The sequence below is a fragment of the Eptatretus burgeri genome, chromosome 2, assembly GCF_056783735.1.
Source record: "Eptatretus burgeri isolate ZD-2024b chromosome 2, Ebu_testis_v1, whole genome shotgun sequence".
Classification (NCBI taxonomy): Eukaryota; Metazoa; Chordata; class Myxini; order Myxiniformes; family Myxinidae; genus Eptatretus; species Eptatretus burgeri.
Window position 1 is genome coordinate 124,186,210 of NC_140962.1, and position 23,586 is coordinate 124,209,795.

The window sequence follows — 23,586 nt, forward strand, 5'->3', positions numbered from 1 at the left end:
TTTTGGACTGGTGGGGTGAGAACCTTTGGGATACCCTTATGAAAATGCTGTTGCACAAGTGCTGGCTGGATCGTCAGCTGAGCACTGATAATTGAGATTTCAACACATTAAGCACAGTACCTATCGGGATTATTTGGTGAGTCCGTAAAAATAATGCTCCTATGCCCAGCCAGGCATTCAAGGAAACATTCAGCAGTTAAGCTTCTCCCCAAAGTGGCGGTTTGATTGGTGGTTACAAGTCACATGACTGGGAAGAAATTATGGTGTCATTGCTTAAACACGAATCGATGACTATTCACAGTAATTATTTTTGAATAAAGTGATGACAACTGAAAATCTTGGTCATTGGAATCAATTGTGTTGAGTAAAGAAAAAGAACACAAATTGCATAAAGTCATGATATCACACAAACATACACACAAATGAAATAAAGAAATAAATACTATAATGCTACATAAATGTCAGAATGTTTATCAGGAAGACAATCATGTCATATTGATGTGCATTCAAACTTGAAAGCACTTGTTCGGTAAGGTGGGAACCTTGTGCATATGGCCATCAGGACCCACCTCTTCCAGCCGACGGTCAGTCCCCAGTGCCAAGAGATTGTCAAATTCCCTCTCTAAGACCTGTCGAGCCTGTTTCAGGAGTAAACACAAGCACAGATAGACAAAACAGAATTTCTGAAGAATCACAACTTAAAGTTTTACAGTGACTTGCAAAATCATCACAAGTGCTTTCATGATTGTTACAATCCTGAAAGTATAACATCCCAGCTTCTTACACATAGATGACGATTACTAAGATACGCATGCCACACGTAATCATAGATGTGGTCAGAAATGGAAGACTTGGAGATGTAGCCGTAGGATAATCAGAACGACTATAATCGTAAACTCACTCTCGTCCGATATAGGATCGGTCACATTGCAGGGTCATAGGGAACATTATATTATCGATCTTTATGGGCGAGCTCTCTCGGGGGAGGCACCATCCATAAACAGTTTTGGTGACCGTAATCAACATGGAGGAGATTCCTTACGCCCGACTGAGCTAGCGACACCTCCTCGAGGCTTTAAATTACATATAAACTTCCCAACCAAACAAACACGTGTTAACAAATGTTGCACCCTCACACACAATGAGCTCATGGTTCACAAACACAGGAAATAAATAAATTTGAGGGTTTTCTAACGTTTTCTAGAGGAGGTATATATATTTGGAGTAAAATGAACCATTTTCAAAAGTGTACTGCATTGGAACAAAAAAATGAATTTGAGATGTACTGCTATTTCACTTCCACTTTCATTGAAATACATCAACATTGTAAAAGGTAAACGAGTTCTTCAATGGATAATGAACTGTTCATTCAAAAACAAATAAGCCTTCTTCCTACTTCCACCTCTACGATGTGGATGTCCACCACATCACCTGCTCAACTTGAAAAAGGATGAGCATATGTTTATAAGTTCTTCAAAACCTTTAGTTTCTCAATCAACTGACATTAAATGTTGTGCAGTTCTTTCTTCTCTCCATGGTCAGACCTCCGAAGGGTATTAGTCTTGGTAACATCATTGAAAAAGATCATTGTTAAGGTGGAAGGACGTTATGTTTTCACCCCTGTCTGTTTGTCTGTGAGCACGATATGTCAAAAAGTTATGAACGATTCAGACGAAACTTGGTGGACACGTTGGGTGTGTGCCAAGGACGAATCGATTCGATTTCGGTGAAGATCCAGATCCGGAACAGGAACCGTGAGATTTTTTTAAAAGTTTTTTTGCTCGTGATTCTTCATCATTGAGAGATGGGGTCAAAACGATGTATAGCATGATATTTCAAAAAGTTGTGGATTATGACAAAACTTGGTGAATGAGTTCAGGAGGTGACAAAAACCAGGCGATTTGATTTTGGTTAAGATCCAGATGCAGATCCGGCCTATCAGTAGGATAAATAAACTGTTCAGCCTGGTGGAGGTATGCACTCTACCGAGTGCCGTTCTATTTTTTTCTAAGCTCTTCTGAGATAGAACCCTCTAAGCTCGTCACACAGTTTGCATGTGGTGAGATGTGGATCTCCGCTCAGATCCTGAGACAATGTGACATTTCTAACCACCAATTACTAAACGTGCACTATTCTTTGTGCCTCGGCATTGTGCATCAATTTTTATCAACAACCAATAAATAAAAACACGAGATAATATAAATGAATATATGTGGACAAAGCAAATAGACAGCACGGCTCTTTTGATTGTTGTGAATGGACAAACTAGATTGCGAAAAAGAACAAAAGGAGTAAAAATGAAACAAAATGAAAACGAAATTTAATCGAAATAGAGGAATATTTTTGGTCAAGTGCTTGTCATGGGGAATACATATGACCAGAAAGGAAGGAAGAGGAGGTAGATGAAGGAAAAGCACCAGTTTCGTCAAGACTCAAGATTTGAATCATGATGGAGTAGGAAAGATGGGAGAAAGCGAAAGAAAAGAGAAGGAAGAGTACTGCAGAGAGGCTGGAAGACAGCCTTTCAGAGAAAGAGTGGTAGATAAGAGAAAGCTTTGTAGTTGGGAGAGTGGGGTCAATAAAGTTCAAGAAGCAAAGGTTCATTTAAGCAAGGATAAGAGGGGATATTGAAGGAAGGGACAGTGAAAACAGGGAAGACGATAGAAAAAGATGGAAGGAATCTACACACATATATATATATATATATATATATATATATATATATATATATATATATATATATATATATATATATATATATAGATATATATAGATATCATCATCACTCAAAATGTGTATGTTTGTCAGATCACCCACTACAATGGAACACACCTGCGAATTCTGAGTGGGGATTTGCAGAGCCAAGGCCAAGGCCACATGGTCAAAAGTGTCATCGAGGGCAATGAGGCCACCATGGACTCCACTCTCCTGCAGATTCGCATTGTACTCACGTAGACCTATAGACTGAATCCAGCGCATTACTCGTTCGTTGCTCCATACCATGACATCTTAGGAGGTGGGGAAGGTCACAGCATTGGTACTGGGTCTTTGTTTCACATGAGAATCATGCTATTGTATAATTAAATCATGTTGCTGTATTTTGACAACCGACAAGGCCTTCATTCGCAGCTTGATGGAGTACTGCTCTCTCATTTGGGCTGGCATTGCAGGCAGGTTGGTGCTCGATCTGTGTTCTAACTTCTCCTTTTTGGTCTTGCACCCTTTGCCCTGCCTTGGCCCTGTCCCTCCCAGGTATGTGCAGCGGGCACATTGGTCTGCCAGTAACCTTCTTCTTCTTATATTCCCAAAATCCAGGCTCTCTGCTCACCTCCATTCATTTGTTCCTCTTTTCTCTCACCCGTGAAACCAAATTCCCCAGTCTGTTCAGTCCCATTCTTCCCTCCAGGGCTTCAAGACAGCTGTATGCCACTCCCTCAGGTCACCCCCCCATCCACACTTGTGATCTCTTCCACCGAAATGACCACATTTACTATTACTCGCCTTTTCCAGGTTATTGTGATTTTTTTCCCCTCCATCTCCATCATCCCTTTTCCTTTGTTAGTTTCTCGTTGGTTTGTTCCTCCCCTTCACTTCTTCTTCCTGTATTTCATTCAGCTTGTGTGCAGCTTGTCACACCCATTTGTCCTTCTCCCCCTCCCCTTGATCTCACTCTCACTTCTACTCTGCTGTTGGTGTTTTCCTCTTTCCATTTTGTTCTATTCCAGTCTGCTCTAACCTTCCACAAGCCTTTACCATGTGCATACATTTCAATTTATTTAAATAAAACAATAAAAAAACGAAAATATTTCTAAAGTGTTCCTGCACATTGAGCAAGCTTCTCCCCACACCTCCTTCCCCTTCCTCTCCTAACCCCAGAATAGTTATAGTAAACAGGAGGTGGCATCAACTCATTGATTCTATCTGAAAGAAAACAACAAATGATCTTTAGCTGATTACCATTTATATTGTTGATCTAATTTATTGCCGATGATACTTCCGACATGACCATGGATGCTCGAACCATTACACCACCATCTGGTTCTACTCTACAAGGTACCTACCCAACTCAAATTTACACCGATCTCCTGTTTTTGCTTCCACTACCATTCCAGGGAGACCATTCCACGGAGACCATTCCATGCATTAACTACTACATGAGTAAAAGACCCCTACCTTATTACAGTCCTAACTCAGCTCCTCTTTATCTCAGGTTCTGGCCGCTGGTCCCATCACTGTCCATTCTGCTGATAAATGCTTCTGCCAAATCTCTTCTGTACGTACGCTTTATAAGCTCAAAAATATCCGTCATATCTCCTCGTAATCACCTCCTTTCTAATGTATAAAGTCCTGTCTCATTCAGCCGTTCCTCATAGTTTAGATAAGTGAACACCGGAATTTAAGGTGTCAGCCCATCATCATCATCATCACCATTTAGTAAACCTGATGTTTACTTCTTAGATTTTTCTACCCTTCCCAGGTTTTCTTCTCCACCGATGTCATATCTTCCATTCGATTAACCTTCCCTTCCTTCTGTCAGTATTTATGCTCCTCTGCCCTCTATATTTCAACTCTTTCATGAGCATTGAGTCTGCATTAAAAAAAAATAAAAACACCGGCATGTTATGAAATACAAAAACACTCACTTTTTATTTCTTGTTGGCTTCCTTCTCTCAGTCTCTCCAGTTCCTTGCGATCATAGTTCAACCTCTTCAATGCCATGATACCAAACTGGAGGCTCGTTCTGCATGAAAGTGCAGGACAATAACAACACTGTGGTTTGCAAAGTTAATGCAAATGCTTGCTCATGACAAGTATATCAAAAAAGCATATCGCAACTACAACAGTACTCGGTGGAGTGCATACCTCCACCAGGCTGAACAGTTTACGTTTTCTATCCCAATGATAGGTTGGATCTGCATCCAGAACTGAACCAAAATCGAATTGGTTTGTTCTTGTCAACTACGCAACTCATCCACCATGTTTTGTCAGAAGCCGTCCAAAACTTTTTGAAATATCGTGTTTTATATCGATTCTGGTCCTATCTCTCAATGATGTAGAATCACTGAATAATAATTTTAAAAAATTGTCAGATCAGGATCCAGATCTTCACCAAAATCGAACCAATTTGTCCCTTTCACACAATCAACCTGTCCACCAAGTTTTGACCAAATCCGTCCATAACTTTTTGAGATATCATACCATATATCGTTTTGGGCCCCATCTCTCAATGGTGAAGAATAACTTCATGAAAAATTGAGGTGTTGATTGAGGATCCGGATCTTCACTGAAATCGAATCACTCTGTCCTCGTCACAAACCCAACCTGTCCACCAAGTTTCGTCCGTATCCGTCCATAACTTTTTGAGATATGCTGCTCACAGACAGACAGACAGACAGACAGACAAACAGACATTGGTAAAAAAAAAAAACATAACACTGACTTAAACAAGCAATGGTTGCAATCTTCTATCATTGTGTTTCATGCTCACTTCAAATGTATGTATTGGCCATTTTATGTGTAGTTAATCGTCTCATTTTGGTAGTAACCACTGATGCAAAAAAACTGCTTTAACCCACCGGTGGAAACTGTCGACCATCTTTAGCTGTCCACGGAGATCTTTCTTGGTTAGGTGGTCAAGCATGCGTGCATCCACCAAACACTCCATGAAGTAGCTTCGGTACTGCGGCAGACCCAGGCTGGGCAACCATTCATTCCCGACCCACTCGTGGTTCATGTCTCCGTAAGCTAGCGTCTGGTGCACACACCCCACACAATCGGTGATGAAAATGTTGTTTGCTCGTTCTTTTTCCTTTCTTTTCAAAACTGTTAGTTTGTTGCAAAGCTTTTTTTGACATGCACACATTTATTTCAATCTGATGGGTTGTTTTTTTTTTTTTTAAATGATTGAAAAATGCAATAGTACAATTAAAGCAAAATTAAAAGAAAAATGCATCGCTTATTGCGTACCATGTGGGCTCATTCTCAGATGGGATTTCAGGAAACGAAGGTCAGTTTTTATGAGCAGATACTAAATTTCACGACCGCTGTGGACTTCACTAATCCCACAGCTTTTTTTTTTTTTTTTTTCCTGTCTACGTGTGACTGCTCTAAGTTACGAGGCACCACCAAACGTGGAAATAGGTGTTTGTTTTGTACGGCTGACATTTCTTTCCACAAGGATTATTAACAATCCGTCAGGAGGGAGTATATGGTCATCGAGTTTGGCGGCACCCATCGAATGGCCCTAATGAAGAAGAAGAAGAACCCAAGTATGAAAAAGCTGGTTTCAACCTCAAAAGGTGCCAGCAGCAGAAGTCTGCATCGTACTTTCGTTGGTTGCTCAGAAGGATGAAGAATGAAATAATGTGAACTTCCTTAAATTTTGTCATGGTATTTGCAACCTTGATCCCAATGAAGCTTTGATAAGTAAATGTAATTAATAATCACTGCAAATCACGTATTGCTCAAATTGCCAAAACAGTGGCAGTGCAAATACCAGACAAACGCTGAAAAGAATATCCTCAGCAAGCGGGATGGTGAAAGCGTGATCATTTGCTGTTGAAAATTTGCGTCTCCTTGGAAATTTGGCGCTCCGGCATGCACATGGCAATTTGCACCAGGCAAAATAAACAGCGAGTGCGCAAGATGGAAACTGTGATCACGAGGGAGTGAGTTCTGGCAATGCATACACAAACGAAGATGTGCAACTATGCAGAGGGCAGCCCACCTGAGCCCAGCTGCCCTCCTCGTCATCCTGTCAGTTTGGGTTAGGCAGATAAGTAGGAGGAAGAAGAAAAAGAAAAGCCGAAAAGGAATAAGAGAAGAAGAAGAAGAAAAATAAGAGTGCCATCAATTCTTTCCAAAACATAGATATCTTCTAAGTGCTGTCTGTGTCTCAGCTGATCTTATCATTTATTCATAAAAAAGTTTTAAAAGTTATAACTGCCGCATTTTGTCTTGCAATACATCATTATTATACACCACGTAGTGGTGTATGGTGTTAATACCCACTTCGGGTAATTTTTTTATGGCACATCATGCCTCATCCTGGTGGTCTTTATAATCTGCACGTTAACATTCATGCAAGCTCGAACAAGTCGATGTGAAGACAATTTGTATCAAAACATATTCTCACAACTACCATTAAGAATCATCTTCAAACTCCACGACCACAGACATTTTACACGCAAAACAGCCCTTTTGATGCAAAACACGACACCTGACTATCGGTGCGTACCATCTTGAAGCTCTCGGAGCCTCGGACCAATACATCATTCCGTTAATCCACGGCAAGCAACGTGCCCGTTGTTTGGCACGCCCGCTTTAAAAGGGTTCCTTCCCGCAAAGTTCAAAGGAGGGGTATGGTAGACCAAAGGTGGAAGCAAAACGACAGGGTAATTCACGGCAAGCAAGGGGAAGACGGGAACGATGCCACTAACCGCACGAGTAGATGCTGTCAGGTGTTGAATCTCCTCATGAGTCATCCAGATATTGCCAGTTGCCTAATTTCCAAAAGGTTGATGCAAGCATGTGTGACACAGAGGTAAGGGGTGGGTTAGAGGGTAAGACAAGTGGTGAGTGCAGTGATTTAAGCATTTGGATAAAAAAAAATGGAAGATTAGTTCTTGATAAGGGGCGAGGGGTGCAGGAGAGTCTTGTGAATCAGTTATGTAAAACTTACTGCCATGACCTTGAGTAAAAGCCTGTTTGTTTGTGAGCAGGTTATCTCAAAAGGTTGTGGATGGATTCAGACGAAACTTGGAGCACAGGTTGGGTGTTTGACAAGGACAAATTGTTTCGAGTTTGGTGAAAATTCGGATCCGGATACAATAGGGCCAAAAACTGACAGAAGCACGCGATCTCAAAAAGTTGTGGACAAGTTATGACAAAACTAGGAGGACGAGTTGGTTCGGTGACAAGAACAATCCGATTAGATTTTGGTTCAAGTCTGGATGTAGATCCAGTCTATCAGTGGGATACAAAACGTAAGCTGTTCAGCCTGGCGGAGGTATGCGCTCTCCCGAATGCCGTTCTAGTTACTCAGGATATTCCCCATCCATCCACCTGTCTTTCCCACAAAATTGTTTTTTTCTCCCCACATTTCCTGTTTGTCTTCCTTGCAGGTTGCATTACTCAACATAGTTTGGGGGAGATTCCTAACTGGTTCATATGGGTGTTTTTGTTTGATTGAATTTACATTGCAGGTTGGTCAATGGAATGGTTAACCATTGCTAGTTAACCACCTGACAGGTGTGCTGAGATCATCTTGTGCTGGCTCAGAGGAGAATGGAATCTTCTTGTTGCTCGGAAACAAGCTGGATGAGTTAGAATCGGCGTGTTTACGAGTACGCTGCTGTCAAAAGTAAAACTATCATACCTCTGCTTTCAGCATTCATCAAAACATAAACGCTTTCACACCACAAAATGTCGGAGGTAAATCCGATTCAACCACACCGCTACTAATGCAAATCCGGAACTTGCAAACCACACTTTCCCTGGGGGAAAGAATTTTTTAATGAGTGGGGTTTATTTAATTGTGGGGTAGAGGTTAACATAATAGTGCGTGGTCAAAAGTATTGTTTGCTGGCGCTCGGAAGACGTGTAGTATGTTGTCCGCCAGAGCCACGGACAACGCAAGTGCAAAAAACAAGGTTTGACAAGCATCAAACAGCGCTCTAAATGTTTTAATCTTTGAATCTGTGGACAACGTCACCAACTCTGAATGGACCACACACTCCTTCGTCGCACAATCTTAAAAAAACTTAAGTGGAGAACGGCAAGCGAAGCTTCGGGAACGGGCACCAATTTCTATGTTGTGACAGTACTGCGAATGCGGCCACCATAAGGCAAAGCATTGCGGGTCCAACTTGACTCATGGGACGATAATCACAAACGTATCGTTTGAAGAGGCACTGAAATAACCTGGGGAAGGTCGTCGCGTGTTGAGCAAACCACGGGGTCAGCGAAACCTGTGTGAAAGGGGCAGAGCGGAAAAGAACCATGGGGTAAGAGATTTTTTTCTCCCAGGGTAAGCAGTGTGTTGTGTGAAAGGGGTATTAGGAAATATATTGACTTGTTTGATATGTAAACAAAAGCACTTACATAATTGGTCGACTGTCGATTGAAAAATCGAAACCGTTTTGGTATTTCATGATAGTTTCCTCCGCTTCGAGTGAAATCCCTGGGATGGTGCAAATAATCGAGGAACACTCTGTGACCTGGAAATAACAATTACCGATCTTCACCATCTTCTTTACTCGGATATAAATTATTATGGGGCATCATTTTGTACGCAGCCTGTGGCTGCTGGTTGCAGCATTGCCGGGAGCACAACTGCGTCGCTGATGAAGTGCCCCCAGTTTCCAGAGAGCTGGTACTCATTTTTCCCCGACCTCACAAGGACAACTGTGGATGGTATACATACACAAGTCATGTTTTTTCGACATCACGTCCAAGATGGCCGACTGGCAGCCATTTTAGTTGTAAAAAACAACAACTCTGTATCGAACACGTCCTCAACCATTTCTCGGACATGCATTTACCGATGTTGTTAAAACTTGGCACACAGATAAGGAATGATGGCTTACATAAGCACGTCATTTAAAAAAAAATACACAGAGGAAGAAACACTATCTGAACTGCATCTATTCTGAGCCTTGGTTGGTATTTGAGGCCAAAACCTTTTCGTTGCTTCGGGTCAGTAACCACATTAAAAACAAGACTGATTTCACATGCATGCAGAAACAATTCCAAACGACTTGTCAAGTTTAACAGACAACATGATTATTATTAATAAGCTGGTCTCAGTATTGGCACAGATGAGAGAATGACATCACATTTTTGTTACAGTGGCACAAAATATAAATCACGGCAAAGTTAAAACAGGCCATTTTGTCATGCAGCATGATGTACCCTGGATGGGTAAAACTGCAGAACTTTACAAAAATAGGAAAGTAATGAGCAAAATGACTCCTTACTAGGGGGTCCTGGGCCATGCCCAGGGGGGGGCATGCCCCCAGACCCCCTAGTAAGGAGTCATTTTGCTCATTACTTTCCTATTTTTATCTGGAGGGGGGGGGGAATAATCTTCCAGATAAATTTTGATAAAGTGATGTCAAAAGATGCAATTTGAGGGTGATCCTGTCAAAATTGTAATAAAAACATTATGCAAATAAAAAAGTGCAATTTTAGGAAGAATGCTTTTTTTTAATTTCAACTGAATATCCAGTGCTGGGAGGATTATTTTTGGTGAGTGCAGCATTTTGTTAACTTGTTAATATTAAGCATTAACTTCAACCCTGGAGCGGTTTACAAGAACCACCCAAGCTTGTGTTGTAAAACCAGAGCATTTGCTTCCCATTTAAAATCACGAGTCATGTAATGACGGAGTTTCTGGAATTACCCTCGCCGCAGTGTAAACCACAGCGTTCTCTCTACCCCCTTTACGTTTTCATGGATCAGTAAACACACCATCCCACGTATACGAGTGAAAGTTACAAGTCGTAATAAACAAATGATTTTTTTTTAAAGATATTGATTTTATTTACATTTATAACACTATAGCCTGGTGTTGGCTTAGTGGTTAGGGTGGCGGCTTGGGATCCCAGGGTCCTGAATTCAAGCCCCGTTGGCTGCTGAATTAACACCAGGGGGTTGACTCAGCCTGTCATCCTTCCGAGGTCGGCGAAATGAGTGCCAGTGTACTGGTCCCGGTGTATGCCCCAGTTAGAATAGGTGTACCATATCCCTGTGTGTCATAGGAGGTGACCAGGGTTGGCGTCAGGAAGGGCATCCGGCCATAAAACATTGCCTCAAGAAAAAGCCAAACCCCTGCACAGCAGGGAAAAATGGCTGTAAAAACGGTCATTTTATTTTATATTTTTACATTTATAACACTCTCGTCCCTGTGCCTGCCACACTTTTCTCATTCCCACCAAGAGTCGAGAGCCGAATGGATATATTTAATGTGGTGGTGATGCAGCACAGGCATAACGGGCCAAATGGCCTCCTGTGTCAAAGTCCATTGTTAATATTTATTGATCTCGTATCGATGTAGTCACAAACTCCATCGTGACCAACAGTCAACATCAGGTTTTGTATTTGTGTGTGGCAGAATCGAGTCTTTACTTCTTGCATTGTAACGACTGCACGGTCTCCTGCCTGGCAGTCATCTGATCACGGTATCGAGCTTACAAGCTTTTGTACATGGCTAACTTCTTCAAAAATACTTCGTTAAAAAAAAACACCTTGGGAGTAATTCATATAATCGTGGCCATGATATGCCTGGTGTTAGCTTAATGGTTAAGGTAGTGGGCTTGGGATCCTAGGGTCCTGAGTTCAAATCCCGCTCAGCTGTTGAATTAACACCAGGTGGGGTTGACTCTGCCTGTCATCCTTCCGAGGTCGGCAAAATGAGTGCCAGCTTGCTGGTATGCTGTGTCGGAGTGGCCACCCATCCAGGATTGTTCCCAATAGCCAAGGAGACTACTTCGGCGGCACCAACGCTCTGCACAGAGTATGGTCCTAATGGATGGATGGATGGCCATGATGCGTTGGCGTTGCACCCCCATCCAAATGAAATGAGTTAAGAAACAAATCAGCATATCAGAATATGAACTCAATTCCCTATAATCGTGGCATGCTTTACTGATGACAAAAATACGGAAACCTCCGTGTGGGTCGTTACAAAAATACGGACTTCCATACACATCCGGAAGAGTTTCACCCATGACCATGCCCGAATCATAGCGTTGGTGCTGCTGAAGCAGTTACAAGGCTTCAACCCTGGTCGGATCGACTCTCTGGTTCAGGAAGACAAGGCAGGGGTTTGGAATGCTGGTGATAGCTAAGCTGCTCTTAACGAAGGACACCGTGGGATCTTTAACGTCCGCCAACTAATGGCAGCAGACGGGGCACCCAGTTTATCATCTATCCGAGGAACGGCACACACGTTGACGAATGACCCTACCTGTGAAACACTGGGATGACAGTTTCTAGCTGGGTTGGGATTCAAACCCAGGCGAGATGGCTTAGAGGCGAGTGTGTACATCTTGGCTAGGCCATCCTGCCAGCCCATACAGGCCATTTAGAAAAGAAAATAAGATAAGCAAAGTAAAATGCATCGTACCAGTTTTGTCTTTACGAGACGACTGAATATTAAAATTCGGTTCAATAATATAATGGGCTTACCGACGATGGAGTAAAGACATAAACACGATCTGTGACAGGAAGTCAAAGCGTCAAACAAAAATAGGACTATTGTACCTGTAGCTTACCTGGGCCCTGGCCTAATGTTGCAACCCAAATTTGGTAGCAATCTGATTGATGGGTCTGGAGAGGAAGATTTTTGAAGGAATTAATGCGATTTTCCCAAAAGTTGACAAAGTCAGCCATTTTGATACACTTCCGGTCACATGACCGGCATGACTTCCGAAGTTTAACATCCTTACCCTCGCCGAATGTTGTAACCCAAATTTGGTAGCATTCCGACTGGTAGATCTGGAGAAGAAGATTTTTGAAGACATTTGCTCAATCGGCCATTTTGACCGACTTCAAGTTACATGAGCGGAACGAGCTTTGCAATCCCCGTTACCAGTCAGGAGCGGAACGTTGCTGCCAAATTTCAGCCGGATCGGCCCAGCGGTTTTGGTCGGAGAAGTCGTAATAGGAGACGGACGGACAAACTGACAGACGGTGCATGATGACAATACCTTATCTGGCATGCCAATTCTAGATAAGGTAAAAATGGACTTACAAGAACTAGATTAACCTCATTCAAAACTCCAACTCCAATAAGCAAGAACCTGCCAGCGCTTAACGCTATAAGACTGAACACCATCGCATTTATAGACCTTCATCGTGTGAATCTTTTAAACCTTTTGCTACGAGTAATCCTTACTTTGTTTGTGAAATGTTGAGGCTCCTTTATAACCAAAGCTGAACATGCAAATAAATGCATTTACATACTATCAGAAGGAAGAAAAAAAAAAGGGTAGTAAAGGACGGGAAAAGGAAGGGATGATTTCCTTTATGGTACAGACCGTTCGAGAAGTTGGGGGTGCTGAGGGACTGGTAAGGGACACCATCTCCTGGATAGCAAGGCGTAGTTTTAGACGATGCAGTGGGTTGCTGATTCCAATCTCTCGTTGAATCTCAGTGTCGGAAAGCGCCGACATGATAGCGCCTGATTTGACATTGGCACGGCACGCTGCCACATACCACGCAGGCATGCCCACCCACAGCTGTCGGGAGAAAGATTTCAGATTTGTATATTATTCCTTACAGATATGAAAAATTATCACCAGCTAACAATGAACCAGCGGTTAAAAAATAAAAAATGCCTTTGCAAGAAACATAGGAAAACCTCACCCCACAGAATAGAGATCAGATGATGATCCATGCTCTATGCAGAGTGCTGGTGCTGCCTAAGTAGTTTCTATGGTGAGGATTACAAACCTGGACATGGACAGGTTGCCACTACAACCAAAGAAGTCAGGACAGGAATTTATAATTTGCTCATGGCGCTGGTGATAGATCGCCGACTCTTCGCGAAGGACAACGTGGGATCTTTAACGTCCACCAACTAATGCCGGCAGACGGGATGCCCATTTTAGCGTCCATTCGAGGGACACATTGATGAATCGCACACAAGGAACTTTGGCGCAGGAGGAGGCCATTCGGTCCACCATGTCTGCGCTGCATCATCCCCAGTATCGTCACACATCTACACACAAGCAACTACCTACAAGTTCTGCCAATATCCCCATACCTCTCTATCTCCAATGTATCCAAGTACCTATCTAATTCCCATTTGAACTTATACACCCTCTCCAATGTCAATGCCTTTCTGGGGAGACCATTCCATGCAATAACAACTATCTGACTGAGAGACCCTTGCTTTAAAACTGTCCTAACTCTCATCTTCTTTAGCCTCAAGCTATGGCCCCTGGTCCAAACACTGTCCACTCTGCTGAAAAACTCCACTGCACCTATCTTGTCCACACCCTTCATGCCTTCTTCCCCCCACCCCACCCCCCATCTCTAACTGTGTGGATCTCAAACATCCGAGGTCACCATTCCAACCTGACAGATCACTCAATCTAGGCTGCTCCCGAAAAACTGGACATCAACTGTTTAACAGAATACTTCTTCCCACTGGACATCCCCGACTCCTTATTATCTCTCCCTGGCTATATTGGCTCCCCAAATTTGATCGACCTGAACCCTGTCCTGGCGGTGGAGTTGCGCTCCATTTCTCAAAACTCCTCCCAAACCCCAGGAACCTCTGGCTGTGACTTCCCCTCCGCTCCTACCTCAAATTTGTCTGTGTGTTGTACCGTCCTCCTAACAGTGACGACTCCATCTACATCTGTCTCTGTCTCTCTCTGTCTCTGTCTGTCTCTGTCTGTCTCTCTCTCTCTCTGTCTCTGTCTCTCTGTCTCTCTCTCTCATGACATGGAGCAACTTTTAATCACTCATCCCAACTCCCTCTTCCTCATATGTGGTGATTTCAATTGTCACCATGCTAATTGGCTGGGTGTTCGTGCCTCTCTCATCAGCCATGGCACTTCAGCAAAGGACTTCTCTGACTCCATGGGTTTGACTCAATGCGTGAATTTTCTCACCTGGATTTCTCCCAATGGAAAATATTCCCTTCTGGATTTGGTGATGACCAACTTCCCTGCCAATGTATCTTGCTCATCCTCTGTACTAATTAGCTTATCTGATCATGTGCTTGTGAAGGTCAACATCTCTCTGGTCATTCTTAGAGAACAGCCTCAGTGCCAGCAAGTCTGTCAGTTCACTCAGGCAAACTGGACTGGTCTACAAGCAGCCACCACACTTCAGGACTGGTGTCCTATATCTACCGCTCCTGATATTAATTCAGCCTGGGAATTTTCCACAGAACCCTGCTCTCTCTCTAATGCACAGATTTATCCCGTCTCGTCTTCAGTTATCTTGCCCATCCAACCGCTCTTGGTACTCTGAATCCTGTGGTGAGGCAGTTGCTTTAAAACAACTTGCATTCTCCTCCTGGAAGGCAAATCCAACCGAAGATCATTCCACAAAGCCCGCAACAAGTGTGTGTCTACTCTCAGGGGAGCCAGAAAACATCCACAAACCCTCCCATCTACATTCTCAACAACCCTCTCGAAGTGGTTCAGTCACTCAAACTCTTGGGTCTCACTCTCAGCCATGAACTTTCTTGGGCAAGACACATTTCAAAATTGGCCTCCAAAGCCAAACTCCGACTGGGCATCCTCTGTCATGCAAAATCCTTCCTTGGTATATCTGAGCTCCTATCCACCTCCATAGCTTTCATCCACTGCTTTCCACTCTGGGCTGGTGTCCCTGCCTCACAACTTGCTTAGCTTGACAACATGGAAACCAAGGTCTTCAAGATGAGTTGAATCCACCACGCTGAAGCTGAGTCTATGGGCCTTTTCACTTCGCCCTTAACCGACAGGTCGGTGGTCTCTCTGTCCTCTTCCACCTCATTTCTGGTCTTGTACCCTATGCACTCTCCGTGCTCTGTCTCCCCCCCTCCCGCCTCAAGTATCCCCAGGATGCACGTGGTGTACCAGCAACCCCATCCTAGTGAAACTGTCTCAATCTAGAACCACTGCTCACCTCCACTCATTTATTCCTCTTTTTTGGAACCACCTTCCACACTCTCTTTGATCTCATTCTTCCCTCCAGGTCTTCAACACAGCTGTTCACCACCATCTCAGGTGTTATGTTGTCCCCCATCCAAAGCTATGATCATTTCTACACCCATTAAACCACCCCCCACCCCTTCCAAAATTTTGCTTATATATCCATCTTGTCCATCCCTTACGTTCTTCCCGACTCCTCACCATCACCTGCATCCCTTGTTTGTCCGTCTCCATCTACATTCTCCCTCCATCCTGCTATTGGCCTTTCCCCCTTTCTCCTGCTGTTGCCTTTGTTATGTTGTGCACTGGTCTGTTCTGTGTCCGAGCTCATCCATGAGCCTTGACCATGTGTAAAGAATAAAGAAAAGAAAAAAAAAAGCACAGTTAAATTTATGCAATGTACTCATCTTGGTTTAATTTTCTTTCTGGCCTTTGCCTGCTCCAAACCAAGTAATGTTTAGTAAATACAAAGGTAGCTTCTACAGAATACTGTTATCATTTACAACACCTCTATAATCATATTTTACATCAAATAAGTGAGTTTGTTTGCAATACCTCCAGCCATGCGACAACTGTCTGCCCATCCCACAGTGCAAAAGGCAGGCCCAGACGTCTTGCCTCCTCGAGAAGTTCATGCCTGTGGAGGGAAGCAAACAAAAGCATCCATATATATATATATATATATATATATACATATATAAGCTGGGAAACTGCATGGTCAGAGATCAACAGGAGATGGCAGTGGTGATTGGGATGACAGACATTGGAGAAATAAATAGATTGTGGATATTTATAGGAGGGTCTTGCACCCTCTGTCCTCTCCCGTGCTCTGTTCCCTGTCTGGGAGTTTTATTTCATCATTTTGTAAAACGATAAATAACAATTATAGTAAATGACAAAAATGGCAAATAATCTGAATAAACCACTGCGCTGAAATAGGAAATTTTCCTCATGGCAAAAAGATTCATAACAATCATCGGTCTATAAATATACAATGGCCTGCAAAAGTATTCACCACCTTTCAATAATGCCAAATTTAGATTAGTAAGGAATTTTGCATGAACAATTTTCCAAAATGAACTTCTTATTCATAACTGAAATGATCAAACGAAACACCGTTATAGTTGAAGGAGGTTACATGTCAGTAATACCTGAAAAAAAACATGTACAGATCAAAATTCACTGGTTTGTAAAAACATTCACTCCTGAGGTCAGTACTTGGTGGAAACACCTTTTGCAGCAATGACTGCTATGAGTGTTTTTGGGGTAGATCTCTACCGGCTTTGCACATTGAGATGATGAAATATTTGCCCATTCTTCACGTGAAAATTGCTCTCGCTCTGCCAAGTTTGATGAGGATCGTCGCTGGACTGCAATCTTCAAGTCTCGCCATAAATCTTCAATTGGGTTCAAGTCAGGACTTTGGGCCACTCAAGAACATTCATTCTCTTCTTATTCAAACACTCCAGTGTGGTTTAGGCTTTGTGCTTCGGATCATTGTCCTGCTGAAATGTGAATCTCCGATTCAGTTTCAGATTCATTGCTGACTCAAACAGGTTTTCATTAAGGACTAGCCGAAACCCCGTCACAGACGGATTCCATTCATTCAATCACCCTCACCAGCTCACCCACACTCGAGGGACATGGACTGGACAGGGCGTGCTTGCCCCCCTTCCTACTCATCTCCCGCCCCTGCCGCATTCCCCCCCCCCCGCCTTCAATTTGCTTAAAATGCCCAAAAATTTAATTACCCAGCCCCGCCACCACCTCTTCACTCCCCGTCCCCCGTCTTTTGATTCCCCGCCCCACTTGCCGCTGGGCCTCCGCCCCCTGTCCACCCCCACACACTCAACCCCGTCTAATTCACCCCAGCCCCCGCCCACTCATCCCCCACCCCATTTCCCCCCATATCCCGCTTTCAATTTGCTTACCCCCGCCCAAAAATTTGCTTACCTTGCCCCCCACCTCTTCACTCCTCGCCCCCATCTCTTCATCGTCCACCCCCGCCTCTTCACTCCCTGCCTCCGTCTCTTCATCCCCTTTATTTTATAAATAAAAAATAAATATAGATATATATACCTGGTGTTGGTGCAGTTGTTAGGGCAGCGGCTTGGGATCCAAAAGGTCCTGAGTTCAAGCCCTGTTGGGCCACTGAATTAATACACCAGGGGGTTGACTCAGCCTGTCATCCTTCCGAGGTCGGCGAAATGAGTACCAGTATACTGGGCCGGTGTATACCCCGGTTAAAATAGGTGTACCATATCCCTGCATTGTAAGAAGCGACCAGGGTTGCGTCAGGAAGGGCATCCGGCGTAAAACATATGCCAAATCTCTATGCGGATCAGACGGATGATCCGCTGTGGCGACCCCTAACGGGAGCAGCCGAAAGAAGAAGATATATATATATAAAATCTTCTCCAGAAGGGCTGGACAGATTGAGGTGAAACTTTACACACATGTTCCCCAAGACATCCTTGTACAATTTGTTAATTTCTAATTGATAGGCCACATGGTTTAGTGGCTCTACTGGATTGAAGGAAAAATGTTGTTCATCTTTCGGCTGCTCCCATTAGGGGTCGCCACAGCGGATCATCCGTTATGATCCGCATACTGATTTGGCACAGGTTTTACGCCGGATGCCCTTCCTGACGCAACCCTGGTCGCCTCTTACGACACAGGGATCAGGATTTGGGTTTCGCCATTATTCCGGGCTGCTCTACACCCTGCCCAGTGCAGAGCCCCCGTCCTCAAGCGATCCTCCAACCCAAGCCTCCGAGTAGCCGGATTACAGGCGCACGCCACTACGCCCGGTATGGATTGAAGGAAAAATATTGGATTAAATTATGTTTACTCAAGAACCGCTGCATCAATGAATGTGAAACATCATAATTATGATCTAGCCGACATGGGGAATGTACGTTTAAAATTTCAACCTGATAAGCCACAAGGTCTGGCAGCCATAATTATTTCATTATTCGAATCTGAGAACTTTTTTTTGCATAAGGCTCACTTGGCAGCACCTGCATGATTTTGAGGATACAGGAGTAGCAATTCATTTGATACAGATGATGGCCCCATGAAAAATGGTCAACTGTGTCCATAAATGGATGTAACGTGGCCTGTTCTTCGGTCCATAACTTGTGAATCCCACATCATAGAGAAACGTGTGTGGCCTCATTAGACTCAGGGGAATCCCACTTTACCCTCTGCACTGATGTTGTCAACATTTATTACTTTGTGTTCAGGTTATTTAAACACCAATGCAATTTATACAGATGATGTATTCAGGATAAAACGATAACTGCTTACGTAATAAATACATTGAATGTGGCGTGTTACTCGGTCCATAACTAATCAATCACGCATAGTAGAGGGACGTATGGGGGGGCTTCGTATTACTTGGAGTTCTGCTTCACCCTGAAGACCCACGGTGACATTCCCCGCATATTTATAGCTTCATGTTCAGGTAATTTAAACGTCAATTCAATTGATACCGACAATGTCCCCAGGAAAGAGGGCGAACTGCATACGTAATAAATAGATTGAACACTTCGTGTTGCTCGGTCCGTAACTTGTCAGTCTCGTGTTGTATCGAAGCAGGGTTGTGGCAAAGCCAGACGTCTTGATACCCGGTCATCACTGCCAGCAGTTATAAAGTGGCAGTTTGAGTTACATTTATTTTGTAACATTTCAAAACTTCATTATTTATCAATGACGAATAATTTGCGACTGAAGTGATTCTGGCTTATTTTGGCAAAGGATATGAATACAAAACGCAAATGAGAATCATCAGATTTTCTCTGTTTATCTAACTTATTCACATTATATCTGCATCTTTGAGCTTTATCACTTTGGAGTCATTTGTGAAGACTTTATGTGTTAACTTTGATTTGAAAAGATCATGAAATAAGCTCAGATGGCATCAGAATGTGAAAAGATTAACTTCAATATCATGGCGTACGTTAGTACTCCATATGGAGGGATGGCACGCTAAATATACAATGGGTTATCGTGATAAGAAACAGTCGTTATACTGATTGTCACTTTTGGTGGGGAATCCCGTTTTAACAAACTAATTTAAACTTGATATAATGAATAGTGAAGTGCAGAAGTAAATAAACAAAAAAAAACAAGCAGTCATAGACTGGGACTTACGAAATCGTCAACTTGACCTCTGACCTTGTCTAATAAAAGCTCTCTCTCGAGAAGGTAGCGACGCAAACCAGAAGTTTCTCCGATGATTCTGTACCAAACCATCAAAAATCGAATGTTTTGGATGTTTGACCTCACTGTGACCTTGACCTTTGACCGATTTTGACCAAAATTTAATCAGCACGAGCCATCACACTCCTGAATCACGTGGTGTAATTTGACATTGCAAGCTTCTTCCGTTCTCGAGTTATCTGTACCAAACCATCAAAAATCGAATATTTGACCTCACTGTGACCTTGACCTTTGACCGATTTTGACCAAAATTTAATCAGCGCTAGCAATCACCCTCCTGAATCACGTGGTGTAATTTGACATTGGTAGCTTCTTCCATTCTCGAGTTATCGTGCCTACAAACAAACAAACAAACAAACAAACAAGCAGTCATCGACTGGTACTTACGAAATTGTCAACTTGACCTCTGACCTTGTCTAATAAAAGCTGTCTCTCGAGAAGGTAGCGACGCAAACCAGAAGTTTCTACGATGATTCTGTATCAAACCATCAAAAATTGTAACGTCGACCGAAGCAAAAATCTCCATTTCTCCACGCAATTATACCTTAACGTCACTCAACGACGCGTCTGCTCGAGCGTAATACATCATGGGACGACCCGTGATGCGTCGAGTGAAATATTTTTTATACAATCTTAAAACGTCTCCAAAACATCTGATTTTTACCAGAATTTCGACAACCGAGTGTTAAGCGTCCTAAGCGATCGCAAAACCGAAGACAAAATTAAAATCGAAGTTAAAACGAACTCGTAACGTCGAGCGAAGGAAAAATACTCTATTTCTCCACATGAATTTACGGAATTATGTTTGACCTCACTGTGACCTTGACCTTTGACCGATTTTGACCAAAATCTAATCAGCACTAGCCACCACCCTCCTGAATCACGTGGTGTAATTTGACATTGGTAGCTTCTTCCGTTCTCGAGTTATCGTGCCTACAAACAAACACACAAACAAACAAACAAACAAACAGACAGAAACGGAAGTCATCAATATACTTACGAAATCTTTAGATTTCGTAAGTAACAACCAAAATCCACTGAGCAACTGTGAAAAAAATCAATTAAAATGAATTTATGGCCAAGACAAAGGACTGCAGGTTTGTCCATATAAGGTGGAATGTAGAATTCTTTAATTTATTATCATCTTCTGGGAGGGGTTGGATGATGCCACAGTGCTTTGTCATGTGGAGTACTACCCTCTATTTATATATTTATTTACTTATTTGGGGAGAGCAAGAGAACTGGTATAATAAATTATCAATGCAACAACCAGTCCAAATAAATAATGCATCTGTTCATCATTTAAATAAAGCAATATTATTTTATCATCGACAGGGCGTTTCAAAAGTCAGGAATCATAGGGATATTTATTTTTGCAATTTTATTTCAAGATTCATTGTTCAAATTGCGAGCCAATGACACGCAGACACGTATCGATTCTTGTATGTAGGTTTCTGTGAACGCTTCTCAACATTGACACATCGATTTTAGCACAGATCTTCAAGAGTACGCAGTCTCATGATATGAAACACTGATTTCAGGTGTCCCCAAAGAAAGAAAGTGAAGTGGCGTTAAACCTGGACAACGCGGTGGCCATTCCATCCCTCCGTCATACCTACCTCAAAGGCACCGGGAATTTTTTTCCCAAAGATTCCGGACTTTTTGAAACAGCCCGTTGTAAGGATAAACGAAGGCAGTTGTTGATAACCGAATCACAATGTAGTCGAAAGTCTCAACTTCTAATGAACCATTCCGATTACACAAAGCATCACATATGCCGACAGCAAAATGCAGCGCCTTGGTGAAACATAAATTCAATATTCATAAAACCCATCTCTCAAATGAGGAAAACAGTTCCAGAAAACAATGGTTGTGAATGAAAGTTCAGTGAGGGTTATAAGAAATTCTGCAGTCAATTAATTTTGACATGCTTGGACTGTGTCCAAAGTAAGAAACATTGAGACGTCTGCACTTCAGAGGAAAGGATTCTCGAGAGGACCGAGGCAAAGTCGATTGTTATCGTCAAAATTTACAACCCAGACTGCCTTCTATTCCCTCAGGCTTGATTGATAAGACTAACAGACAGCGGGTCTATCACTCGGCTGCATGCCCAAAAGTACAATTAAAAAAAAAAAAAAGACACACACACATCTATTATATTGATGCAAAATTGAATTGAAAAAATAAATAAATAAGAGAAACCGGGAAGATTGCATAATCCAAGGTATAAAGGGATATTCTCGAAAAAGCAATTCTACGTTTCCATGAGAAACTCCATTAAGAACCCGCTCAGAGCTCAGGAGATTGTAGGGCAGCGCACATTTATCAAGTATGCCATGCTGCATCCAAAGGAGGAAAGCAGTAAAAGCCTCTGGGATTGCGCAATGTTGCTGTTTTGGCCTTGATCAGAATGTCATTCTTAAGACACAGCAATATAACATTATATCAATTAACCCAGCTTGCTCAAATATGTAGATTCAGTGATGATGTAGTGATGCACACAAAGAGATAACCCTGTACAAATGCAAAAAACACTGCTTCACGGATCTTAAAAGTTTACACAATTATTTCATGCATTATTAACCGATGGACATTTAGAATGTAGAAAGATAAGATCATGGCCAATTCCCATAAGTTGGCACCCATGGGGAGTAAAAAATTCCTCCTTAAGAAATGCCCCGCTGAGTGTGGTGAGAGAGGAGGCGGCATTGCCGTGGCGTCGCTGGTACCCAGAGTGCTCCGATAAGTGATGGCACTTCTCCCAAGCTCAGTGGCTGTTTGTCTCATCTAACGTTGAGTCTTGTGTATTCGTCTGCATATCCATGTGTGTGAGATGTGTGTGTGTGGCACCTCCACTATGAGCCTTAGATCCTGTACAAAAACGTTTTTTTAAAAACATAATTTGCTTCCAATAGGACATGCAGTCGAATCCCAGGACAATAAATATCGTGCAACAGAGAGCAATTATAGTGACAAATTGCAAAAAAAAAAATGAAGAATGAACTCCGGTAAAATGAACAGGATGAGAAGAAGAAAAATGTTCTGTCAAATCAGGATGGAGAGAATAAATAATCCCCAAATCACTAGGCCAGCACACAATCCATCCATTGGGACCGTACTCTGTACAGAGCGTTGGTGCTGCCTCAGCAGTCTCCTTGCATTGTTTATCAAATTGGGCACAATCCTGGACAGGTCACCACTCTGACACAGGACACCAGAAAGCTGGCACTCATTTTTGCCAACCTCAGAAGGATGACGGGCAGAGTCAATGTCACCCGGTATTAATTCAACAGCCGAGTGGGATTTGAACTCAGGATCCTTGGATCCTAAGCCCACCACCCGAACCATTAAGCCAACACCAGGCAAAGCAGACAATATAATAACAACAATAACTACAATGGCACTCAGTAAAGTGCAAACCTCCACCAGGCTAAACAGTTCACGTTTTGTGTCCCACTGATAGGTTGGATCTGCATCCGGTCCTGAACCAAAATCGAATCGGCTTGTTGTCACCTAACCAACTCATCCACCAAGTTTTGTCATAATCCGTCCAGAACTTTCAAAAAGACGCATCGTTTTTTGGCCCAATCTCTCAACTGTGAAGACTGCGAAGAATCACTTTTAAAAAATAGTATCCAGATCCGAATCTTCATCAAAATCGAATCGATTTGTCCTTGTCACACACCCAACCTGCACACCAAGTTTT

The 23,586-nt window shown here is 42.8% G+C and overlaps 1 protein-coding gene across 6 annotated transcripts in view; it reads right to left on the minus strand.

Moving 5' to 3' along the window:
* LOC147032991 (liprin-alpha-1-like) overlaps positions 1-23,586 on the minus strand; it is a 341,574-nt gene that overhangs the window by 10,039 nt on the left and 307,949 nt on the right. For 4 of the 6 annotated variants that reach the window (XM_085871083.1, XM_085871085.1, XM_085871082.1 and 1 more), the window contains exons 19-26: positions 16,212-16,293; positions 13,041-13,241; positions 7,440-7,502; positions 6,728-6,754; positions 5,577-5,752; positions 4,644-4,741; positions 2,833-3,008; positions 570-638 (exon numbers count right to left, since the gene is read on the minus strand). In XM_085871083.1, the coding sequence (XP_085727209.1) occupies positions 570-638; positions 2,833-3,008; positions 4,644-4,741; positions 5,577-5,752; positions 6,728-6,754; positions 7,440-7,502; positions 13,041-13,241; positions 16,212-16,293 (892 nt within the window). The remainder of the gene's footprint in view (positions 1-569; positions 639-2,832; positions 3,009-4,643; positions 4,742-5,576; positions 5,753-6,727; positions 6,755-7,439; positions 7,503-13,040; positions 13,242-16,211; positions 16,294-23,586) is intronic. The other 2 variants (XM_085871084.1, XM_085871086.1) reach the window with 2 other exon arrangements.